This window comes from Colobus angolensis, unplaced genomic scaffold (genome assembly GCF_000951035.1).
Source record: "Colobus angolensis palliatus isolate OR3802 unplaced genomic scaffold, Cang.pa_1.0 Scaffold51, whole genome shotgun sequence".
Taxonomy (NCBI): domain Eukaryota; kingdom Metazoa; phylum Chordata; class Mammalia; order Primates; family Cercopithecidae; genus Colobus; species Colobus angolensis.
The window spans coordinates 9,211,244-9,233,731 of record NW_012118599.1 but is presented as its reverse complement, the minus strand read 5'-3'; the positions used below and the strand labels follow the sequence as shown (position 1 = coordinate 9,233,731).

The following is a 22,488-nucleotide window of genomic DNA, read 5'->3' as shown; positions in this document are numbered from 1 at the left end:
TTGAGCCCAGGACAGGAGTTTGAGAACAGCCTGGGCACCACAGAGAGATACTGTCTCTACAAATCATCATCATCATCATCATCATCATCATCTAGGTGTTGTGGCATGCGCCTGTGATCCCAGCTAGTCGGGAGGCTAAGTTGGGAGGATCACCTCAGCCTAGGAGGTCAAGGATGTAGTGAGCACTGATCACATCACTGCACTCCAGCCTGGGCAACACAGTGAGACTCTACCTAAAAAAAAATTGTCTAAAATCAAATAAAGCAGCATTTTATTGTTTTATGTTCTTGTATTATTATTATATGTTCTGACCACTGGTTGTATCTTTTCTCTGTCCAAAATGATAGATACCCTCCCTAAGTCTAGATAACATGGTAAGCCTCTGTTACCCTACCTCAAAATGCTGGGTTTGTAGCAGATGTTCAGTGAATACTTGAGTTAACACACAAGCACACATTGATTCGGCATGGGACCCTGAGGAAATCTGTTATACAAGAGCTATATCTCGATGGATGGGCAAGCTTAGGAACAGGAAGCATCTCAGCATATAATAAATAAACAGGACCCCCCATTCATAATGTGCTTTTGAATCCAATATCCTATTGCTCCTACAATAAGCCTGAGTGATGGGTAAGGAGACTGCCCATTTTACAGATGAAGTGGTTGCAGTTCAGAGAGTTTAAATAATTTGCTCAAGATCAGAGAGTGGGTATCAGAGTTGGGCTTCAACCCGCCTCTTATGATTCTGAATCTAAGGTGGAGGACAGGACTGGACAGCCAGCTGGGCAGGGGGAATCTTTGCGGAGGAGAGAGTTTACCAGAAGAAGAGGCAGTCAAAGGGGAATCAGGAGTTTGAAAGGTAAAGATAAACTTTGACTTGGGGTAGGCCTTGGGATGTGGTGCAGCTGGCAGCCAAAGATTTCTCCTATAGCTTTCTAACCATCTCAGGGAGAAGGATTTGGAATGAACATCAGCACATGACTGTCCTCAAATTGTGTGTAGGAGACAGTAGTTTTAGCTAACTGGCCACTGATAGGGTCACTAGCCTTCCTCTGTAAGCTGTAAATTGGCAGTTAGAAAGGGGTTAAATTCATGTCTTTTGCAAAGGTGAATTACATGGTTAGATATCTGCCGATCACCCTGTCACCACCTGTGAGGCACACAACTCTGTTCCACTTGCTGCCTGATATAACGCCTGAAATTGTTAACTAGAGAGCTGAACAGTGACATCTATTGGTTCGATTTGAAATATGCAAGTTCAAAAGAGAAACAGCCACATTAGTATTTCTTCCCCTTTCAAAACAAATAGTAACAATCATGCCAAAGGAATGACCCTTCCAAAGGAAAAAATGAAGGCTTGGATAATCCGCCAACTGAATAATTGAATAATGACATAACTGGATCATTGAAAAAAAGTTAACATTTTTACCAGTTATTAATTAGAGAATCATACATGACCCTGGGAACTTGCTTTTTGTTTTAAACAGGAGCCACGATTATGAAATGGTTCAAGCTGGCTTCTTCATGTCTGTTGAGATCTCTACTGGTTTGCTTTTCAGACTCCTCCTGGTTCGAGAACAGAATGGCGTTAAATCACACTGCCCTGCCTCAGGACGAGCGCCTGCCACATTACCTTCGAGATGGGGATCCCTTTGCTTCCAAACTTTCTTGGGAAGCGGATATAGTGGCTGGCTTTTACCTGACAATAATTGGTAAGCTTCCTTAATTCTTCTGTGCAAAGGCTGCATTTAGAAAATTCATGGGCTGATATGTTAATTTTGTAAAAGGATTCTGGTACCTGAGTGGATAGTTTAGTGGAGACGAAGAGTGGGGAAGGGTAGAAGATGGAATGGCATTATGGCATTCAATACATGTTTCCTAGAAATGACTCTTTATTATCATTATTATTGGGAACAAAATTCCATTGATAATCCAAGAATTCATAGCAAAATTATTTATCTTGAGATTGTATTTCATTTTGGTTACTTTGGGAGTAGATTTACTTTCTGAATACCACAATTAATGATAATGATATTTTATTTAAACAGAGTGCTTTTCTTTTATGTTTTTGATATAATCATAAGATTTTAGGTTGAGAATGGGCCTTAGAAATAATCTAGGTCAGTCTCCTGTTCTCACAACTGAGCAAACTCGATTGTGCTATAGCAATGGTGGAAACACTGAGTATACTTCACCTAAAAGTAAAGCTGCATCATGACAGCATAGCTAAGCCATTTTGGTGAGAGTTGAAAAATGTATTGGTGTTAAATGGAAGAAAGTCCAGGGTCAAAAGATTTTTGTGCATAATTGACGAAGGGGTGCACCTGCTTCTAGACCGCACAATCTCATTCATTCAGTAGCCACATGTGGCTTTTCCAAATTGAAAGGGGCTGTAGTGTAAATACTCACCAGATACTGAAGGCTCAGTACAAGAAAAAGTGGTATAAAATACCTCATTAATAATTTTTAAAAATTAAATACATGTTGAACCTACAATATTTTGGGTATGTTAAGCTCAGTAAAATACATTATTAAAATTAATTTACTGTAAATTTTTAATTTATAAATTAAATTTTTACTTTGTACATTTTTACTTTGTTTAATGTGGCTACCAGAAAATTTTAGAATCCATATGTGGCTCGCATTTCTGGCTTACATTACATTTCTATTGGACAGCACTAATCTAGACAATTAGGATTTAACCACCATACTTCTCTTAAATTTAAAATTGTTCTTTTAAATTTGGGTGACCAGTGTGAAGGTGGGTTATGTCTTTAGGTTTCTTTGCCTTTACTTTTTTCAGATGTTGGGTCAAACTTGCTCTCTCTCTCTTTTCTCTGTTTCTATCTTTCTCTTCCACCCTTCTTCTCTCCCTTCCTCCTTTTCTCTCTTTTTCTCCTTCTCTCATCTATTTATTACTGGCTAAGAATTTCATTAACCTCCTGAAATTAGCAAAACTCATTAGAAAATACTTGATATCCCTCTATGGTCAGTGCTTGAGGCAAAAGGAACTCATGCGATTCAACCAAATTCTGCTGTAAAGTGATTCCCTGGATCCTTGTCTTTATTGTTGTTAGTGTTTTACTAGTTTACATTCTGTTTCTTATAAATGAGTCCCCATCTCTTTTCCACATAAATATATATTGAGCATCCACTCTTTGCCACTGTTTTAAGTTGCTGGGAATAGAGCAGCGGATAAAATGGGCAAACGTTCTGCTGGAACAGAGACTATCTTATCTCTGTAAAATCCACACTGCATTTTTATTAAACTTAAGTACTTTCAATTACCAGAAAAGGCAGAAAAATAAGCAACTTGATCAATTGAATTTAGCATAGCTCCATCACTTTCAAGGAATGAATTAAAAAGTAACATCAATAACCTGACAAATCTCTCCAGACAACACAAAATAGAGAGGCATATCAGTCCATTCCCAATCTTAAGCAGGGAGGATTGCAGGAAAAGGCAACTGGGGTGGGGGAAAATCAGAAATTCCCACCTGACGCACGTGGAGTTGGAAGGAAAATCCACAATCATATTCCAGTGGGTTTGCTGAGATGGAGCCAGAAAAACAGGTTCAAAAAGAGTCCTTGGACATGGGGAGCTTCAGGAGGATCAGGGCACTGGGAGGTGCAGCCAATGGTACATTAGAGAACAGTCATGCAGGGTGAGGAGAGGGGTCAGCTGGAGGGGTTTGGACTCACCCTAGACCCACTTCTTGGACTTGGCAGTGTGTCTGGTTTTCACTCTCCTAGAATAGGCTAGTGTAGATGTGACAAGATTCCTTTTTTTTTTTCAAGATAGAGTCTCACTCTGTCACCTAGGCTGGAGTGCAGTGGTACGATCTCAGCTCACTGTAACCTCCACTTCCCAAGTTCAAGCGATTCTCATGCCTCAGCCTCCTGAGTAGCTGGGGCTACAGGTGCGCACCACCATGTTTGGCTTATTTTTGTATTTTTTAGTAGAGATGGGTTTTGCCATGTTGGCCAGGCTGGTCTCGAACTCCTGGCTTCAAGTGATCTGCCCACCTCAGCTTCCCAAAATGTTGGGATTACAGGAGTGAGCCACCGTGCCTAGCCAACATGTGTGTGTCCAGATTGCTTTTAAGGAGCCAGAGTGGAATAAACATTCTTGGCGGGCTTTGTTAAATACTAGAAGTCTTAAGAGACAATTGAAATATAACAATATAAATCTAAGTTTGAAATACAGGAGACATAAATTGCAACCCCATTTTCTACCGTCCACACTTTTACTATTATCGTAAATACTAAGTTTATTAATAGTTAATATATATGACATTTTTGTATCCATAAATGAGATAGGATTTGATCATCTAAAAGTGTCCCTACTTGGGTCTTTGTCTTCTTAATCTGGTTGTCTTTTCACTAATATTAAGAATAAATTTGCTTTCTCCTGACACTCATCTATAACATACTGCTTGTCAGAATAATTTACATGTAATGAATAGAGAGGTGACTATTTTTTGATAATGCTTTGGGCACTGGGTGAAACCTTATGAAGCAGGGCCAGTAAAGAAAATTTAAGGAAGGAAAAGTAAGAAAACAAATATTTTCAAAAGAGACGTAGACAGATAAAAGGTGTTTCAATGAGCCTTGGGTATCAAATGAAAATGGATACTTGTTTTCACTCTTTTTGGATACAAAGTAGGTGGCATTAAGTTTATAATTTTTCAAGCCACGTTTTCACATTTTGCTTTCCTAGCTGGTTTCCTTGAGTGAGCCCTAAGTTTCACTAGTTGGTTTGCTCTGGAACTCCGTAATCTCTTTTACTTTTCTCTTCTTCTGCTTTATGAAAGCTAAAGAGGTTTTAATGGACCATTAAGCAGTGCTGACTCCAGGGAGTCAGAATTTCCTAAGAGCACAATGCAGTTAGTTCCTGGTGGTTTCACACCATCAGCTGAATCACACATTTCTTTCTTTGCCCCCAAAATGAATTGTGGTGGAGAAGTAGAAATTAAAACAGAAAACTCTGGGTTTCTCCTGTTAATACTCTCCTTATTCCTTACTACTAAAGGCAGCTGTACCAGATTCTCATTTATACACAGCTACACTATGAAGCAAGAATTCCTGAAGAAAATCTACTCTACATGTTAAGCTATGGAAGTAGGTGTATTCTTTTCTTAAATAAAGTCAGTAGGGATTGGGTCTTTTTGGATTTAAACTGGGTGTGTAAGAACTATCCAACAGTTTCATTGTAATGCCAAAGGCAATTAGTCATTAATAAAAGGATATGAAAAAGTGGGAACACACTTCTGGCATTGTTGGTAGGTTCAGTGGGTTGAGGGTCACTTTCTCTCCCCTTGGTGGGAGGGACAGTGCCCAGGTTCTCGATTGTCACCCACTTACCCTTGATGCCTAGTCCAGTAGCAGCTGAAGGCTGTCCTATCTGCCAGACGCTCAGTGTCCATGTCTCCCAAAGAGGCAAAAGTCCTGGGGCTTCCCTGGGAGATGTCCATTTTCTTGAAGGGAGTTACGCCAGCCATACCTGGCCTCTGCCTGTCCTGAACACTGGCGTTCCCTTAGGCGTTCACAGTGATGCTGAAGGCACCTTCTTTGGTTGGCTTCATCTTCAGAATTTATCAAGAGCTAAGGGTTTAACCCTACTGATCAGAGGGAGGGAGTTCTATAAAGCCAATAATCTATAAAAATGGCTGAGGAAAGTACTCCACCCTGGGGGCCAGGACAAGAACTGACCACTGGGACTCCCACACTTTCCTGAGCCTCGCGGGGAAGTTAGCGATGCCTTTTTCTGGGTAAGTTCAGTCTTATAATCCCTGACTCCTGCCCCATTGGCCTGTCACTCACAACTCATGCTTTTTATTTCATCTTCTTAATTTAGATTTTTTTATTTAGAGTCCTCTCACTACCCTCTAAATCTATGGTGTCAATTTTTGAAGTTGAGAAGTGTTTCATATCTGAGTGAACTCTAAATCCTAGTTTTAACGATGGGAATTTTTATTTTTCCTTGTAGGGATTCTGTCTACATTTGGAAATGGATATGTCCTTTATATGTCTTCTAGACGAAAGAAGAAGCTGAGACCTGCTGAAATAATGACTATCAATTTAGCTGTCTGTGATCTGGGGATTTCAGGTAACACAACCATGCTGTTTTTTCTTTATGGGTTTAAACTAGTCCCCATTCTAAAGTACTCACTGTCTCAGACATCACCCCCTGACATCTCTTCCCTTCACATCTCCTTCCACTCTTTGCCTCACAAATCATCTTTCAGACTTTTGTGGTAAATCACCGGGGTGCTGTCCGGTTGATGAAATTATTCATTTAATATTTATTGAGTCTTTTCTGTGTGTCAGGCATGTTAGATGCTGAAGGCACAATTTGAAATAATACATGATACCTCAGATGTCTCAAAGTGTAGTGGGCTAAATGATTCAGAAACCAGAAATCAGGAGGCAAGTCCCAGGTCAATATTTTAAGCTGCTTTACACCTCTTCAACCCTTATGGAAGTCTGATTAAAATAAACATCAACGGGAATCTTGAAGGGTAAATGACAGTTGAAGACAGTTGAGAGGTGAATATAAGAAGAGGAAAGAAATGCCCTGCAGATGATATATGTAATCATGACTTAGTGACACATCTGAAGCATAGGAAGCTTCTGGTTCAGTGGTCCTCAAACGCAACTCACAAAATATCATCTGGGGAAGTTCTGAATTAGGTGGTTGAGAATGTTACCTGGGCATCAGGATATTTAAGATGATAATCTACAGGTATGTTAATGTGTGGCTAAAATTGAGAACCACTGGCTTCTTTTTCACTTCTCTAATAACACGGCAAGGAGGAGTTGGAATAAGATTTCTCCTTCACTATAATTCACTTTCAAAAATACGAACCATTTTAAGTAAATCATTCTTTACCTTCTTCTATACAACTTCAGAGTTGCTTAGATGGACTCTAATCTGTCATTGAATCCCAACACCTGCTATTTATCTTCTGGTTTTAGGTCATTAGAGTCAGGCAATCTGTTTGAACAGTATACAGCAGTCCTCTTACCATTAGAAACTTGTTAGTAGTTTCCCATCAACAGCCTTCTTTAAAAAGTTTTCTGGTTGGGCACAGTGGCTTGCACCTGTAATCCCAAAGCTTTGGGAGGCTGAGATGGGTATCAAGTTTGAGGCCAGGAGTTCAAGATCAGCCTGGGCAATGTAGTGGGACTTCATCTCTACAAAACAAATTTATCCTTGAAGTCTGGGTATTGGGTAAAACTACAGAAAACAAATGAACAAAAAATAGCTGGGACTTGATGAAGTTCAGGAGTTCAAGGCTGCAGTGAGCTATGATAGTACCACTGCACTCCAGCCTGGGTGAAAAAGCGAGAGCTTAATTTAAAAAAAGTTTTCTCATATTTGTTTTTTTCTCATATTTGCTTTTCTCTTCATAAGTGGATTTTTCTGCCGACCTCTAAAAACAAGGCTCAATACTAATCCTTCGCGTTCTGAGTCACAGTTTAGCGCACAGCAGATGTGTGCTCACTCAGTTTCAATGGTCTGGGTTATCTGGGAAGGCTTTACTGAGTATGGACCTGAATAAACATTATGAACCCTTATGATGAATGCACATGCACATTAAGAGGAACAAGACATGCTTGGTGTTGTGAAAAGAATCAGGACGAACCCCAGGGGATTTGTGAGGCTGCAAAACGGCTGCCATTTTCACCCGTTGCCACGCGATGGCGGTGTCGCAACAGGAACGGTAGCTTTCCCGGTCAGCTCGCCCCGCGGGCCCCTCAGGTGCTCTACCTGGTACTGAGTTTAACATGCCTGAATGAAACCTGTCATTCCAGCTACCTCCTTCATCGGTGAATAATAGCAGGCTCATTGCTGAATTAGACTAGGCTTGAATAAAAATGTCCTGAATTGGCCTGATGCATTGAAACATGCTTTCAGCCAAGCAAGTCGGCTCTAGAATGGCACAAACCACCTCATTACTCTGCTTATGTCTTCAGAGTAATTCACCAGAAACCACTTTCTTTCATATAACAGCTTTCTCTGACCCAGATCATTTTTTCAACTTCTGAGCATCTATAATACATTTTCCCTTCCAATAAACCTTAAAACTTTGCCTGCTTTATTTTTTTTCTTGCTCAGCTATATTCCATTATAAGCACCTCCTGGAGGCCAGATGTATGGCATCTATGCAACTAATACTTGTTGACTAAATAGCAAGGGCTCCCAGTCGTGCATATTATATACACGTGTTATATTAGGCGAACCTCTTAGGATAAAGTCGTGTTATATTAGGATAACCTGGAGTGGGGGGAGGTGTTAAAATGCCTGAACTCGCTCCAGGTAAGTGAAAATATTGGGAGGTTTGTGGGGATGGATGGAACCCTGGATGTTGATATTTCAAAGCAAAACAAAACAACCCCTCCAGCTATGCTAATGTGCAGCCGGGTTCCGGAAACATTCTATTAAGTGGAAGAGAGAGAGACATTCTAGATGACACCCCAAAGGTTAATCCAAAGCTCTACTGAAGAAGGAAGCCTGAAATCGCTTTTGCTAATCAGGATCCCAGGCATAACAGATGTAATTTTACTCCATTCTGTCACGTTCACTTGCCTTTTTGCTGTCTTTAGCACCCACCTAGCTGACACCCACCTCAAGCCTTTTAGTTTACTGTTTCCTCTGCCTCTAATCCTTTCCCTCCAGAAGTTTGTTTGACTTCTTTCCCACCGATTTAGGTATCTACCTAAATGTCACATCTCAGAGAAGTCTTCCCTAATGTCTCTACGTAAAACAACGATTTCCGTTCACCTGCCTTCTCTGCTTTATTTTCCTTCGCTGTACTAATCACTACCTATCATTCTGTCATACCACATCTTATATTACAAATGTAGGTTTTTTTTTGAGTGTGTCTGCTTTTCCTGTTAGAAAATAAACTTGTCAGTCTTGATGTCCACTTTGTCCTCTAGCACCTTGCTCTGTGTTTCTTAAACACTAGGCATTGAAAAATTAGTTGTTGAATGGAAAAAACCCACAAACCCAAATAGTTATTTTACACTCCATTTCCTTGTGGACTTACTAGAATTAGGAGGCTCTCATATGAGGGCACCCAGTCTAGCAAGCTGAAACGTGGCACTAGCCGTCTAGACACCTAGAGGAGATGTGTGTCCAGCTTGCAGAAGGCACTCAGTACATATGTGTTGATTGATTGAACTAACAGGAACTCCTGAATACTTTTGTATACCATAGAGTAATACACCTGGGAGGGCTGAGAGCTAGCACCTGAAGGCTGTGAATATCAGTTACTTAGCTTTCCTAAAGCATTGAGGTTAGGGAACCTTCTTTTGTGATGTAGTTCAGTTAGAGGTTTGAAGAGCTTCCTCAGCACATTTTATTTTTTTATTTGGGGGACTGAATACAATAACTGAATAGGGAAGGCTACAGGGTATTATGTAAAAGTAGAAGAATGCTTTCTAGAAAGTAAAAAAAAAAAAAAATTCTAATGGAGACCCGAGGAATAAATAGTTTAAATCCTGGAAATCTAGATCTGGTTGTAAATAGCTTGGACCTCACATTTACTGAAATAGCTATACCATATTTGAATAAGACATAACTTAACAGAAGAAGAAAGAAAGAAAGAACTGAAACAGAAGGAAATGTGGAAATCTGGTTCTAACCTCAACAAAAAGGATTTTTAAATAAAATTTCTAAACAATTGTTTTAAAACAGTGAATTTTTTTCTTTGAAAAAGACGACTTAAAAGCTGAATATATAAAACAGGTGAAAAAATTATCTTTTCTGATTGACAGAAGGTGGAGCATGGAGCCTTGGCTGCTTAATATTTCTTTCCCTAAATGACGTACCTACTTCCCCTTCAGGGTATTCTCTACTCTCTCTCTCTTTCTCCCTCTCTCACTCTCTTGTAGAAGAGCTCCATGAATCCTCTGGGGTCTAGGCAGGAATACAGATGAAAATTGCTGGGCTATATAATTATTCTCCCTACTTCACCTCCCCCCATCCTATTGCTTCCCTGTGAATATTCAACTTTCTGGGGTTTCTTAAGCACTTTTTATTCATTGATAATAACAAGGAAATAGTAAAAGACTAAATATGTTCTATTTTTTAAATAAATAAAAGGACAAATTCACATTTCAGAGAAAGTTGTCCACACCATTCTTTAAAATGCATCTGGAACTCACACCTTCTTTCTCCAGTGCTCTTTAGAATCTTTATTCTCCAGAGTGCTGTTAAACCTCCCCCTTTTCTATATTCACAGCAGTTAGTTCCCTGCTTCTCTAATTAAGGCTTTCTCTGATAGAGAACCTGTTTCCCCTCCCAAACCCCATTCATAGACACTTAACTCCTAAAGTACAAGGTTATCTTGGGGTGTTAGAAACCATATTCCTCCTAGAAGGATGCAGCTGCCAAAAGAAAACAGAAACCAAATTCCCCTTTTCATTATAAGGAATCTCATGCCTTATACAGGTTCTAAAATGCCCCACTTGGAGGAAGATGAGGTGGATGGAAATCACCATTTTGCGTATTTTTTTTGTCTTTCTCCTCTTTTTCTTCATTTTCTCTTTCTCCATCTTTTCTTTCCTCTATTCATTGAGACAATTTTCTGGGAGTTTTATTATTAAGAAAAGTTGCATTGGTCCCGGGAATGTAAGTATGTTTCAAAAACAGATCTATTAATAACCAGCATTAACCGATTCAATGAGAAAAAATGTTATGATCACCTCAGTAGACGCAGAAAAAGCAATTAATAAAACTTAACGTCTATTTCTGGTAAAAAGAAAAAATCTTAACAGACTAGTGTGAGAAAGAACTTCTATAAAATAGAAAAGTTGTGCTTGAAGAAGATATTTTCTCTCAGAGGTTTTATATATTGCCCCTTTCTCTATATACCTTTCGAATGAAGGACTGCAATAAAATGTTAAAAGTGACAAGATCGTTGTCACTGGCTACTAGTATCATGTCTGTAACTCCTGAAACCAGGTCTCTTTGAGACAGTTTTTTCAAAAGTAATAATTACTTAAAAGTTTTCCTTCTATATCCTTTCACTGTCTTTGGCTATCGGGATGACTGAAAGTCCTCTCTGGGTAGCTCCAAACTGAGTTTATTCATAGATAACTGCTGGACTTCTATTAATCTAGGAAAGGGTATGTGTGTGTGTTCACATGTGCCCTGTGCTTTAGGGGAGGAGGTTCAGGTGAGTTGAGGTAGGTGGGGAAATAGTAACCAGAGGAACCTCTGTTGACAAGTCACTTGGTGCTCTAGTTGTAGGCAAGCCGTTCACCATCATCTCTTGCTTCTGCCACCGCTGGGTGTTTGGCTGGATTGGCTGCCGCTGGTATGGATGGGCTGGATTTTTCTTTGGCTGTGGAAGCCTTATCACCATGACTGCTGTCAGCCTGGATCGATATTTGAAAATCTGCTATTTATCTTATGGTAAGTTGGCAGGTTTCTCATTCCCTGACAGTTAAAGCTAGGTGGATTGAGTGTTAGAACTGTACATATTTTATGCAGGTAATAAACAAAGATTATGAATAACCTCAGAGATCAAGAATATTTCTATTTATAGCCTATCATCTTGTTCTGACATGTTTAAGGATTTTAACCTATGTCAAAGTAGACTTCTTTTAATACGTATTTTATAGTAATGTCTGGTGTTTGGTTACAATGCTTTAAAAAAGTATCATTTTCTTGTATAGTGTGTAAGCTTCCATCATGTTTTCCATGCAAATAAAAGAAATAAAGTGCATCGAAAGGGTGTTAAGTCCAAGATGTTTAGCTCATTCCCCACCTAGTAAGTGTAATTGTAAGAAAAGCTGTTTAAGATTCTCCCTTAGGACTCACGCTCCCTGTAATTTCAGAGATAAGGAATTCCAGAAAGTTCACCTCCAAGTTAGAGTCATGTAGCTGTTTCTGCATGCAAGGACACACATGTAGAAATATCACTCAACATATTTTTTTGTGTGGCGTTGGTTGGTAGAAAAATGAGTGATTACAAGAATTGATGAATCAGCAGAATATAAGTTTCCAGGGCCTAAATATATGTTTTTTAATGATTAGACCATTCTACAGGTTAAAAATAATTTCTAGTACTTTCGTTTCTTGGAGCTCTCGGAATTTATTAAACCTGAGAGAACTGCATTTGGGCCTTTAAGTTTAATATTGAGAACCAGGCACAAATCAAGGAATAGTACAGGCTTCCTCTGGATAAAGCTGCTTTGATTGTCAATCTGTCGATTAGAGTGGTTGTGACGGGCGACAGACTGTGGTGTCAGAGCAGGGCCTGGAGACTGAGATGGGAAAAATCAAGTTGACCTGACACTGTCAATGTGGTAGAATTTCCCTTTATACTGTTATAGATTACAGTTACCAAACTCCAAAGAATCCCTTCTTGGGTGGGTGGGAGGCAGGGGCTTGCGAGCCATCTTCTTCATCATCCAGCACTACTTTTTTTTTTTTTTTTTAATTTACATCTTCTTTTTTAAACATTTAAAACTTCCAATAGAAAGAGCTTGAATCAAAATTTCCAGTAAGATATAAAATATACAACTATACATATTCTGTGTGACGTCAACATCTAATTCTTTCTATAGACTTATTTTTGCTCATACCAAAGAGATTTTAAATTTAACTGTAGATAGTATAGATAAGAAGACAAAAAAGTTAAACTTCCTGAGAGTGTTTGAGGAATACTAAACCCTGATACCTCTGTTTTCAAGTATTTTCTTGAGTTTAGGCTTTGTCAATTAAAGAGATGATGCCGCCCACTCCCAGGATCATTGCAGGCCGTAACTCCATATGTGGGAACTGTGTATGTTTTCCAGCTTCTTCTAAGGTTGAACCTCAGTAGTGTGGTTTCATCATTTAATCTGATGCACTATTAAACCCTCCACACAGCGTCCCAGAATGTTGGAATTAGAAGGTCGCTTGGGGACATGTAGACTTTTCTCCCATGTAACGTGGTAAACTGTTTTAAGGTATCCCTGAGAGATGACCACTTGGCCTCTTCTCGAATAATTCCAGTGACCAGTGACGGGGAGCTTACTACTGCACAAGGCAGCCCATTCTCTGATTGGTCTGCTCTCATTGTTACAATGTTATTCCTTATATTAAGACAAAACTGCCTCCCAGTAACCTCCACCCATTGGTCCTAGTTCTGACTTCTGGAGCAACACAGAACCAATCTACTAATCTACTCCCTCCTGTACTTGACAGCCTTTCACCATACTGGAATGTAAGTATAAAACACCTCACAAGTAACCCTAACCATAAATGCTTATACGTATGCCTATGCACATTCCCATGAATATATGTGATTACCTGTGCCAATGTTTTATTGGCTTTAGTGGAGAAGCAAGAGCTGATTTATAATGTGGCTACATGATTGCTACCCCTATCTGGTTGGGCATGAAATTTGCATTTCATGACACAAAATGCCATGTATTTGAAAAAAAATGGAGACAATAGAGTATAGAAACAATCTGTTATATTTCTTGTGAGCGCTAAATGAGATACACTTACACAGGAGTAAAACTTTCACGTTAATGTAGCACCTTCTAGTTTGCAAAGCAGGCCCCGTACATTATTTTATTTAAATATTTTATTTATTAAATATTGTATTTAACCCATTATTTAACCAAGACTATAACCCATAAAGTCTTGCATGCACAAGGTCAGTCAAAGACTAGACACAGAAGAATTAGGCCTTACTGACTTTCCAAACCTCACATTGCATTAAGCAGAGGCAGGCTCTTAGTCTATATTGAAGTAATCATTTAGCTTTTATTGAATATATTTTGATATTTCTTCTCTGCTAACACAAAACCAAGGCAGTAAAGAATCACTTTCCCGGCCCTCTTCGTTTGAGGTGATGAGTGAGGTGTGAAGGTAATTTCTTGTGGAGGCTGCTACACTAAATCAGGCCGATCTGTCTTTGGTGGTTGTGTTGAACTCTGAAAATGATCACTAGTGCTTTACAGCTTTTCTTAGATGACTGCACTATTTCCTCCGCTTGGAATTCTCTTTTGGTTAACAGAAACTAGTGCTGAAAAACGGAGCTCATTTTTTGTCTTCCTGAAAATATATTCACAGAATTACTTTGCAGAACATGATGCAACCTACCTAGATTCTCTGCCTCTCCCGCTGTGGCTGTGTGAGTGCGATTGTTGTGTGAATGATGTTTGAAGATTCCAAACCTGCTCCGCAAATTACTAAACACAGTCAAGTACTTTAATCTTAAACCATTTGTGTAATGATCACAGGCCACCAAGCCCCTTCCACAAGTTCTTAGGAAGCCAGATGAGACTAGCAACACAAAAGCTGTTAGGAGGAAGGGCATTTTAAAGACACAAGCCATGTTTTGTGATTCCTCACCTCCCAGAAGGATTTTCCCTGGATGATCCACTAACACACCCTTTCCGAGATGTTTTCTCAAGGGCCTCCATTGTCTTCAGCATCCTCTCATCTCTTTCCTGTCCCTTTTCCCAGCTGTTGTCACTTCTCCCTCCCAAAGCTCCCAGATGCCTAGAGAAAACCTTCCAATTGTGTTCTCCTGGAGAAAGGCCCAAGCTCTGGAACTTTTTTCCGTTTACTCCACTCTCCCTCAGGCTTCAGTTATCTGCCCAGGTCTCCCAGAAATCAATGGAATAAATCTTTGGAGGTGGAATTTGACATATCGAGGGGAGGTATCTGGGTGTAGGGCAGATTACATCCAGGTAATGCTTTTCTTCCGCCTCCAGGGGTTTGGCTGAAAAGAAAGCACGCCTACATCTGCCTGGCAGCCATCTGGGCCTATGCTTCCTTCTGGACCACCATGCCCTTGGTAGGTCTGGGGGACTACGTGCCTGAGCCCTTCGGAACCTCGTGCACCCTGGACTGGTGGCTGGCCCAGGCCTCGGTAGGGGGCCAGGTTTTCATCCTGAACATCCTCTTCTTCTGCCTCTTGCTCCCAACGGCTGTGATCGTGTTCTCCTACGTAAAGATCATTGCCAAGGTTAAGTCCTCTTCCAAAGAAGTAGCTCATTTCGACAGTCGGATCCATAGCAGTCATGTGCTGGAAATGAAATTGACAAAGGTAACTGCACTAATGTTTTACACACGTGTTTTCTGACCACTTACAACTTCATAGGGTAAAAAGGATAGGGAACAGGCCGGGCACGGTGGCTCACGCCCGTAATCCCAGCACTTTGGGAGGCCGAGGTGGGCGGATCACGAGGTCAGGAGATCGAGACCGTCTTGGCTAACATGATGAAGCCCCATCTCTACTAAACTACTAAAAATACAAAAAAGTAGCCGGGCGAGGTGGCGGGTGCCTGTAGTCCCAGCTACTCGGGAAGCTGAGGCAGGAGAATGGCATAAACCCGGGAGGCGGAGCTTGCAGTGAGTTGAGATCCGTCCACTGCACTCCAGCCTGGGCGACAGAGCCAGACTCCATCTCAAAAAAAAAAAAAAAAAAAAAAAAAGGATGGGGAACGTTGGAGACTGGGAGATAACTTAGAATCTCTATTCTTTACATAATTCTGAACTTTGTTGATGATTGGCTAAGCCTTTCTTTGTGGTATCTCTCTCCTCTTTCTGTCTCTATTTCCCCACTTCTCTCCTCTCTCTCTCTCTCTCTCATACACACACACACATTTTTAATATCTACCACATTTGTATAACCCATCCATTGAGGGCTTATCTTCTCTACTAAATAGGGTACTATGGGTTCATAGTCATTATTTCAGTAATAAGGATAACTTTTATGAGTCATATAATGCCGCACAGTATTTACTGTGTTGCATGGACTTTGGGACATCATTAGGGACATTCTACCACCTGAATTATTTATAGTGTAAGAGTTTACCACGTGTGCTTTCCCATGGGAAGCTTGTGTTAAGAACATGAGCAGTTTCTGCAGGCTTGAGTACCTTGGTAAATGGTAGTTTCAGAGGAGGCAGTTCTTTAGATATTGTGGAGTAAGGAAAAGAGCAAGACTAGAGTTTAATCCCATCACCAGTACCTGCCAGGTTTGTGACCTAGAGCTAGATATTTAGCTTTCTTGAATCTCTATTTCCTCACTTCTGTAACAGGAATAGTGATATCTGTCTCATTGGGTTATGGTGGGAATTCAAAGAGATAAAGCATATTATTCTGTCGTCTGGTGCATAGAAGGTGTTAAAGCAACCGTGGTTTCTCCTTTTTCCTTATGACTGTTAGGAATTACTGGTAAAGTCTAAAGCAGTGGTCCTCACAGGTTCATGATTTTTTGCCCCTATACTGAAAAAATATTTTCCAACACATGCCCTCAATATTAAATGACATACAGGTAATACCATCAAGCTTTGTATTAAATATTAGCACCCTCTTATTTAACCCCCCCAATTTTTGTCTTCTATCTTAAAGATAAAAATAAAGGTAGATTGAAGTTATAATTACTTCTTCCTGTATCCCAATCATATTGATTGCTATCCTACCCTCAAGTGTTCTCACCTTCACTTTGGAGACCACTGGTCTCAGGGACCCAGAGAAACACAGTTCCCTCCAGATAAGAGATGGCTTTTTAGTAAGTTAGAGCCTTGGTTCCACTAATATGCCTCTCTCCAAATTGCAGAATTTTTGGAGTTATGCAAAGATCTCTTGGTTGCATATTGCATTAGTCTGCTCTCACACTGCTAATAAAGATGTACCCAAGATGGGGTAATTTATAAAGGAAAGAGGTTTAATTGACTTACAATTCCACATGACTGGGGAGGCCTAGCAAACATGGCAGAAGGCAAATGAAGAGCAAAGTCATGTCTTACATGGTGGCAGGCAAGAGAGCATGTGCAGGGGAACTCCCTTTTATAGAACCATCAGATCTTGCGAGACTTATTCACTATCATGAGAACAGTATGGGAAAGTCCTGCCCCTATGATTCAATTACCTCTCACTAGGTCCCTCCCATGACACATGAGAATTATGGGAGCTACAATTCAAGATGAGATTTGGGTGGGAGGACAGCCAAACCATATCACATATTGTGAGCTAAATTCCTGATGGCTCCAGTTGACTGTTATGCTCAAAGTCTACATGCCGAGTAGAGGAAGCTTTGAGGGACGTTTTCATCCCGCTAAATCTATACTGATAGCTTAATAATAGAACAGTTCTTGGACAAAAATGCAGATTCAGGAAGCATGATCTTCTTCTGTCTTATAATTGGCTATAAAGTAGGAAAATATTTTGACAAAATGAAGCATTATGAGTTAGGTTCTTCATTTCTAGCTCTCCCTTTAGCTCTTATCTGCAACTTTCAATAAAGAAATGTAAATAAATCAATCCCAGTTAAAGTTGAATTAGATTTAATGCAAATCCTACTTTGTATTTGGAAACTGGGCAATTGTACCAATGATGAAAATTTTGCTTTTCAATAGTTTATGGAAGTGTGCCCAGGAAATGATGTGTGGACATTCATCACACTGGTATGTGACATTGAAGTTTACTTTGTTGGCCTGTAGTTTGACGTAGCATACAGTTGCTGCAACGTCTCAGAATGTGCTTTCTTTTTGCCATCCCACTCACCTCTCTGTTTGCCATCCCCTATTATGTCATTGGCCTTGACACTTTGTTGGCCTTGCTCAATAAATCATCACTCCTGTCAGGTGAAGTGCTCAACTTGACCCTCTCACATTCTAGCATCTTGTTCTCTTGTGTATTCTTGAGGAGTGAGCAGTTTGTCTAGTCGATGCTTCTGGAACTCATTCTACATATGAGGTATAGCATAGCATATACCATTTAATTTGATTTGTTATTATTCTGCTTGACTTGGACTGGGTAGATCAAATAGGCTCACCCTAGACCAGGTTAAACAAAATGTTAAACAAAGTGTAGGAATACATATGTGTAATTTTGTTATGTATATATGTATATTCTTTTAATTTATATACTAAGTGATATTACAGCACATAATATGTAATATTATATTAAGAATGTATCTATATTTTGTTTATATAAACCTGTATTAAAATAACCTAAATACAAAACATCTATAATTATTAATATTTGTGCAGAAAATTTAAGCTAAAATTCAACCCATATTGAAAAATGAACCTAGTCAATGTTTAGACCAGTCAGTGCTTCTAGAACTCATTATACATATGAGTCAATGTTTTTGGAACTCATTATACATATGAGGTATAGCTCAGCATGTACGCCATTTAATTTGATTTATTGTGTTATTCTGCATGACTTGGACTGGGTAGATCAAATAATTAGGCTCACTCTAGACCAGGTTAACCAAAGAAATGTTAAATGAAGTATAGGAATACATATGTATAATTTTGTTGTGTATATATGTATATTCTTTTAATTTATATACTTCATGACATATCATATAATATGTAATATATTAATAATATGTCTATATTTCATTTATTTATGTACACATTATATAAACCTATCTTAAAATAACATAAACACAAAATGTTTCTAATTATTAATGTTTGTACAGAAAATGTAAGACAAAATTTAACCCATATTGAGAAACAAACATAACTACTGTGACATCTTCAGTACTAAATTTAAACTATTTTTAACTACTACTCAATTTTGACCTTGATTTTTCCTACTGAGTAAAAAAAATGAGTAGAAACCATCTTATACTGGACCCTTCCATAGCCTTAGCAACCTTTTTGTTCATTTAGCTACTGCTCAGGATTGTCAATTTGCTTGCTCACTTGGTGCTTCTGATCTTCAGAACAGCCTGTTCTGAAAGCTGATTACTTAAAGGTTACCTTCCGGGATTCTGAGATCAAAATCACTTAGTTTTCTGTGTACTCTAATTATTTCTAGCTGGGTTATTACTGGGGCCAGTATTCTGAGGGTCTGATCTCGTGAAGCTAAAAGTTGGCTTTCTCTCTGCAAACCTTTCTCTGCTTTGTAGCTTTCTTCTAATTAATTTTAGAAATCAATGGTTTTGCTAGACTTTTGTAGCAGCCTGAAATTTCACAGGCTACAAACAGAGGTGTGAGATAGATATACACACACACACACACACACACACACACACACACACACACACACACAGATAGATATACACAGGCTACAAACAGAGGTGTGAGATAGATGTATATACACACACACACACACAGATAGATATAGATATGATTATCTTTATATTTCGATGACTCAGCATAATCTCATTTCTATACCTGCATTTAACCTTGTGAAACTGATTTCTTATTGGACAATCAATATAAATTCTGTCAAATCAGTAATTTCTCTCCTTTTCCCAGGATTACCTAAAAGTTTCAGGAAGGTTTTCACAATGTCGTTGCTAATGGGTAGGGGACTCGTGGTCGGGGTGTTGTCATTCATTGACTCTGACGTTGCTGTGATTTTTAGGGTTCCTTGTGGTCTTAGTTACAGTTTTCATGGGTCACTTTGCATCTTCCTTGTTCCAACTATAAGGCATCTTTAGGCTCATCAGCACTGTAAGCTACTTCCCCACCCTTCCGCTGAAACCCCTCAGGTGCATCTTGGGTCTTGGCTGGGACCCTGGGAAGTGAGACACATATTTTCTGCTTTCACATTCCTGAAAATTCTGTTGTTCTTTCATCCCCATCCCCGACCCTTGGCTATTGCTCTTCCAGCCCCAATCCCGGCCCTTGGTGTTCAGCTCAGTGGGGTAGGTTCAGGCCACCTTCTCAGGGTTGGTTACCAACACCTCTGATGTCCCCACTTGCCTTTGGGGTATAGGCCCTGTACCTATTTGGGAGTGGGAAAACTGGCTCTTATTTCCATGTACATCCTCTAAATTTTTCACACAGTAATCTTAATGTCCTGAGTCCTTTAAGCCTCTGATTGTGGATACTTAGAGTCACTTTTTTTTCCTACACTCAAAACCCTTTTTCTCAATTATTTTTTCTCCTGTGAGTTTCAAATTTCTGTTTTAAAACTCAGAAGCTGAGAAATGAAGGTTTTACTTCTTTGGGTACTTTTGCTTATAAAAATCTTCACACAATGCAGTGAACACTCTTGCTGCTGATTAAATAAGGGGAAAGGTAGAGTCACTGCCTGAGGGGTTCTTCCTACCTGCTGCACAAAGAAAGACCACTGCATTGCAATAAAGAATTTAATAGACATTAGGCCAGTCACACCAGATGGGAAATGGAGTTAGTACCCAAATCAGTCTCATCCAAAGCTTGTAAGTGAGGGGTATCTCAAAGGCTGTTTGGGTGAAGGGGTGGGGATTGCTCTGCAATGGGTGCTGACTGGTTGGGTTGGGGATGAAATTATAGGGGGTCAAAGCTGTCCTCTTGAGCTGAGTCTGCCCAGGTGGGGCCACAGGAGCCTTGGGGTCCAGGTGTAGCTATGAGTGTCAGACATGCAAAAAACCTGAAAAGATATCTCAAAAGGCCATAGGTTCTACAATAGTGATGTTATTTGCAGGAATAATTGGGAAGTTGCATGTCTTATAACCTCCAGAATAATGGCTGACAATCATTTATGTCTGCACTTTAGCAGAACTCAGTCTCCTCTCATTTCCACCAGTTTGACAGTCTCCCATTAGCTTTTCAAAACTGCTTGAGTTTGGAGAAAGGCCTGTTATCATTTAAACTTGAGCCTAAATGTCCCTCAAAGTCAGCCTGGCCCCAATCCCAGGAATAATTAAGGGAAAGTCAAGATGGGGGTGTTAGAACAGCTCAGTTCACTGTTACAATTTTTCTTACTGATAAAATTTTTGCAAACACAGTTTCAGTACAATGACAAGAAGACAATCCCAGAAGCGTGAATTAGTTTTTCCAAATATTATTATGCCGTACATGTTGGTACTTCATAGTAATTCATTTAACATACATCCATCATTTACAATGTTACAGATCTACAGTTATTATACAGATCCCCTGGGCACCTGAATTTCTCTTAGTGCCCCTTATTTATACCAGGAAGCCCTCCTGATTATCCCTGGCTGGTTAAAGTCCACCTGCTATGTATGAGCCATCAGAGCACTTGGCACGTTATCTTTGGTGACACTGGTCATATTTTGCTGAATCACATGTTTATAGCTCTCTTTTGTAAGATAGTAAGTGAGGCAAAGGAAAGTGCTGGGGGTCCTGTTTGCCACTGGACCCTATAGCCTGGCACCTGCTAACTGTTTAATCAGGATCGCTTGAATAAATACATAATTGAATAAACTAAGTTAATCTAATTACCTTGATGAATGTTAAGAGGTCCCTTGAACCCTGGCTTGAGTGCCTGTTTCTTTTATACTTGACAGGGCATTTTTCTTCACTGTGCTCTTTTACATTGACTGTGAAATCCTTCTAAATCTCTTAAAGCTCCATTTCCCTTAAATGACTCCTCCCTTTTATAGCTCATCAAATGCTATTTATCATTGAAGGATCAGATTCAGAAGACCCCCTGTGTGGACTCTAAGGCAGTTCGTGGGGAAGTTGAACTATATTGCTTAAAAAAAAACCCAAAACCAATTAATTAATTACATTCCTCTGTTCTTAGCTTAAATGTCACTTCCCAGAGAAGTATTTCCAAAAACTGAATTCAGATCCTCCTATTAAAGTGTTTCATTGCAGCCTTTACATTGTCTTCTTGGGACATGTCACAATTTTTAATTAATTTACAATTTCATACTTATTTTGGGGATTATTCCTTCATTTCCTTTTTTTTTTTCCTTTGTTACCACTACTTGATGAGCCCTGAGTGGGTAACAGCCATGTTTTTTTGTTCTCTTTGTGTCCCCAGGACCTAATACAATGACTCATACATGGTTAGGGCTTAATATATATTTGTTGAAGGAAGGAAGGATTAGTTTAGAGCAATATAATCATGAAAAAGTTTTAAACTAGGGGTCAATCCCAATTTTGCCACTAGCTCCTTGAGAGGTGTTACATAGTCAATGTGTGTTTTTTATTTTGCCTGCCAGAGGCTGAAAGACTTCTCTATCTGAGGAATTTCCAACGTTTTGTTCCCTGCTTAGAGTGGGAGGAGAAGCATTGTGCCTCTTAATTTAAAAGATGCTGAAAAGACTAGCCACTCATTTCCCAGAATTCCCCTACAGCTATGGACTTGGGTACCAGCCCTCAATGTGAACCAGGAAGTAATGATATGGCATCTAGGGGCAGGGAATTCTTTCCTGAGGCCATGGCCACAGCAGCAGTGGTATCTGCATCAGAACCAGTTCTGTCACAGCTTTGGGTAGCATTTCTCTCTGCTTGATCTCAGTATTAACTGCAGTTTCCCAGTGTTACTTTATGTTAACCAGTATCATTTAAATAAATGTATTTTCTGCCTCACTCACCCATAGTCAATTTCTGTTGCTTGCAACTCAGCATCTTGATGAATTAACCTAGAGCAAATCATTTAATCTTCCTGGACCTTAGTTTTCTCATCTGTGAAAGAAAGTAGAGGAAGAGAATGAAATGATATCTCAGTTACCTTCTAAACTCCATGTGTCTATGAAAATGACTAGATTTGTTCAATTGTTTAAAGGTCTTTGGCAATAGCTATTGTTACTAAAACCA

The 22,488-nt window shown here is 39.5% G+C and overlaps 1 protein-coding gene across 1 annotated transcript in view; it reads left to right on the top strand.

Moving 5' to 3' along the window:
- The first annotated feature begins 1,560 nt into the window (after positions 1 to 1,560).
- The window catches only part of OPN5 (opsin 5), a 45,188-nt gene continuing 24,260 nt past the window's right edge, over positions 1,561 to 22,488 (top strand). The window contains exons 1-4 of the mRNA XM_011960271.1: positions 1,561 to 1,712; positions 5,990 to 6,109; positions 11,258 to 11,428; positions 14,731 to 15,065. Coding sequence (XP_011815661.1) covers positions 1,583 to 1,712; positions 5,990 to 6,109; positions 11,258 to 11,428; positions 14,731 to 15,065 — 756 coding nt within the window. The 5' untranslated portion in view covers positions 1,561 to 1,582. The remainder of the gene's footprint in view (positions 1,713 to 5,989; positions 6,110 to 11,257; positions 11,429 to 14,730; positions 15,066 to 22,488) is intronic.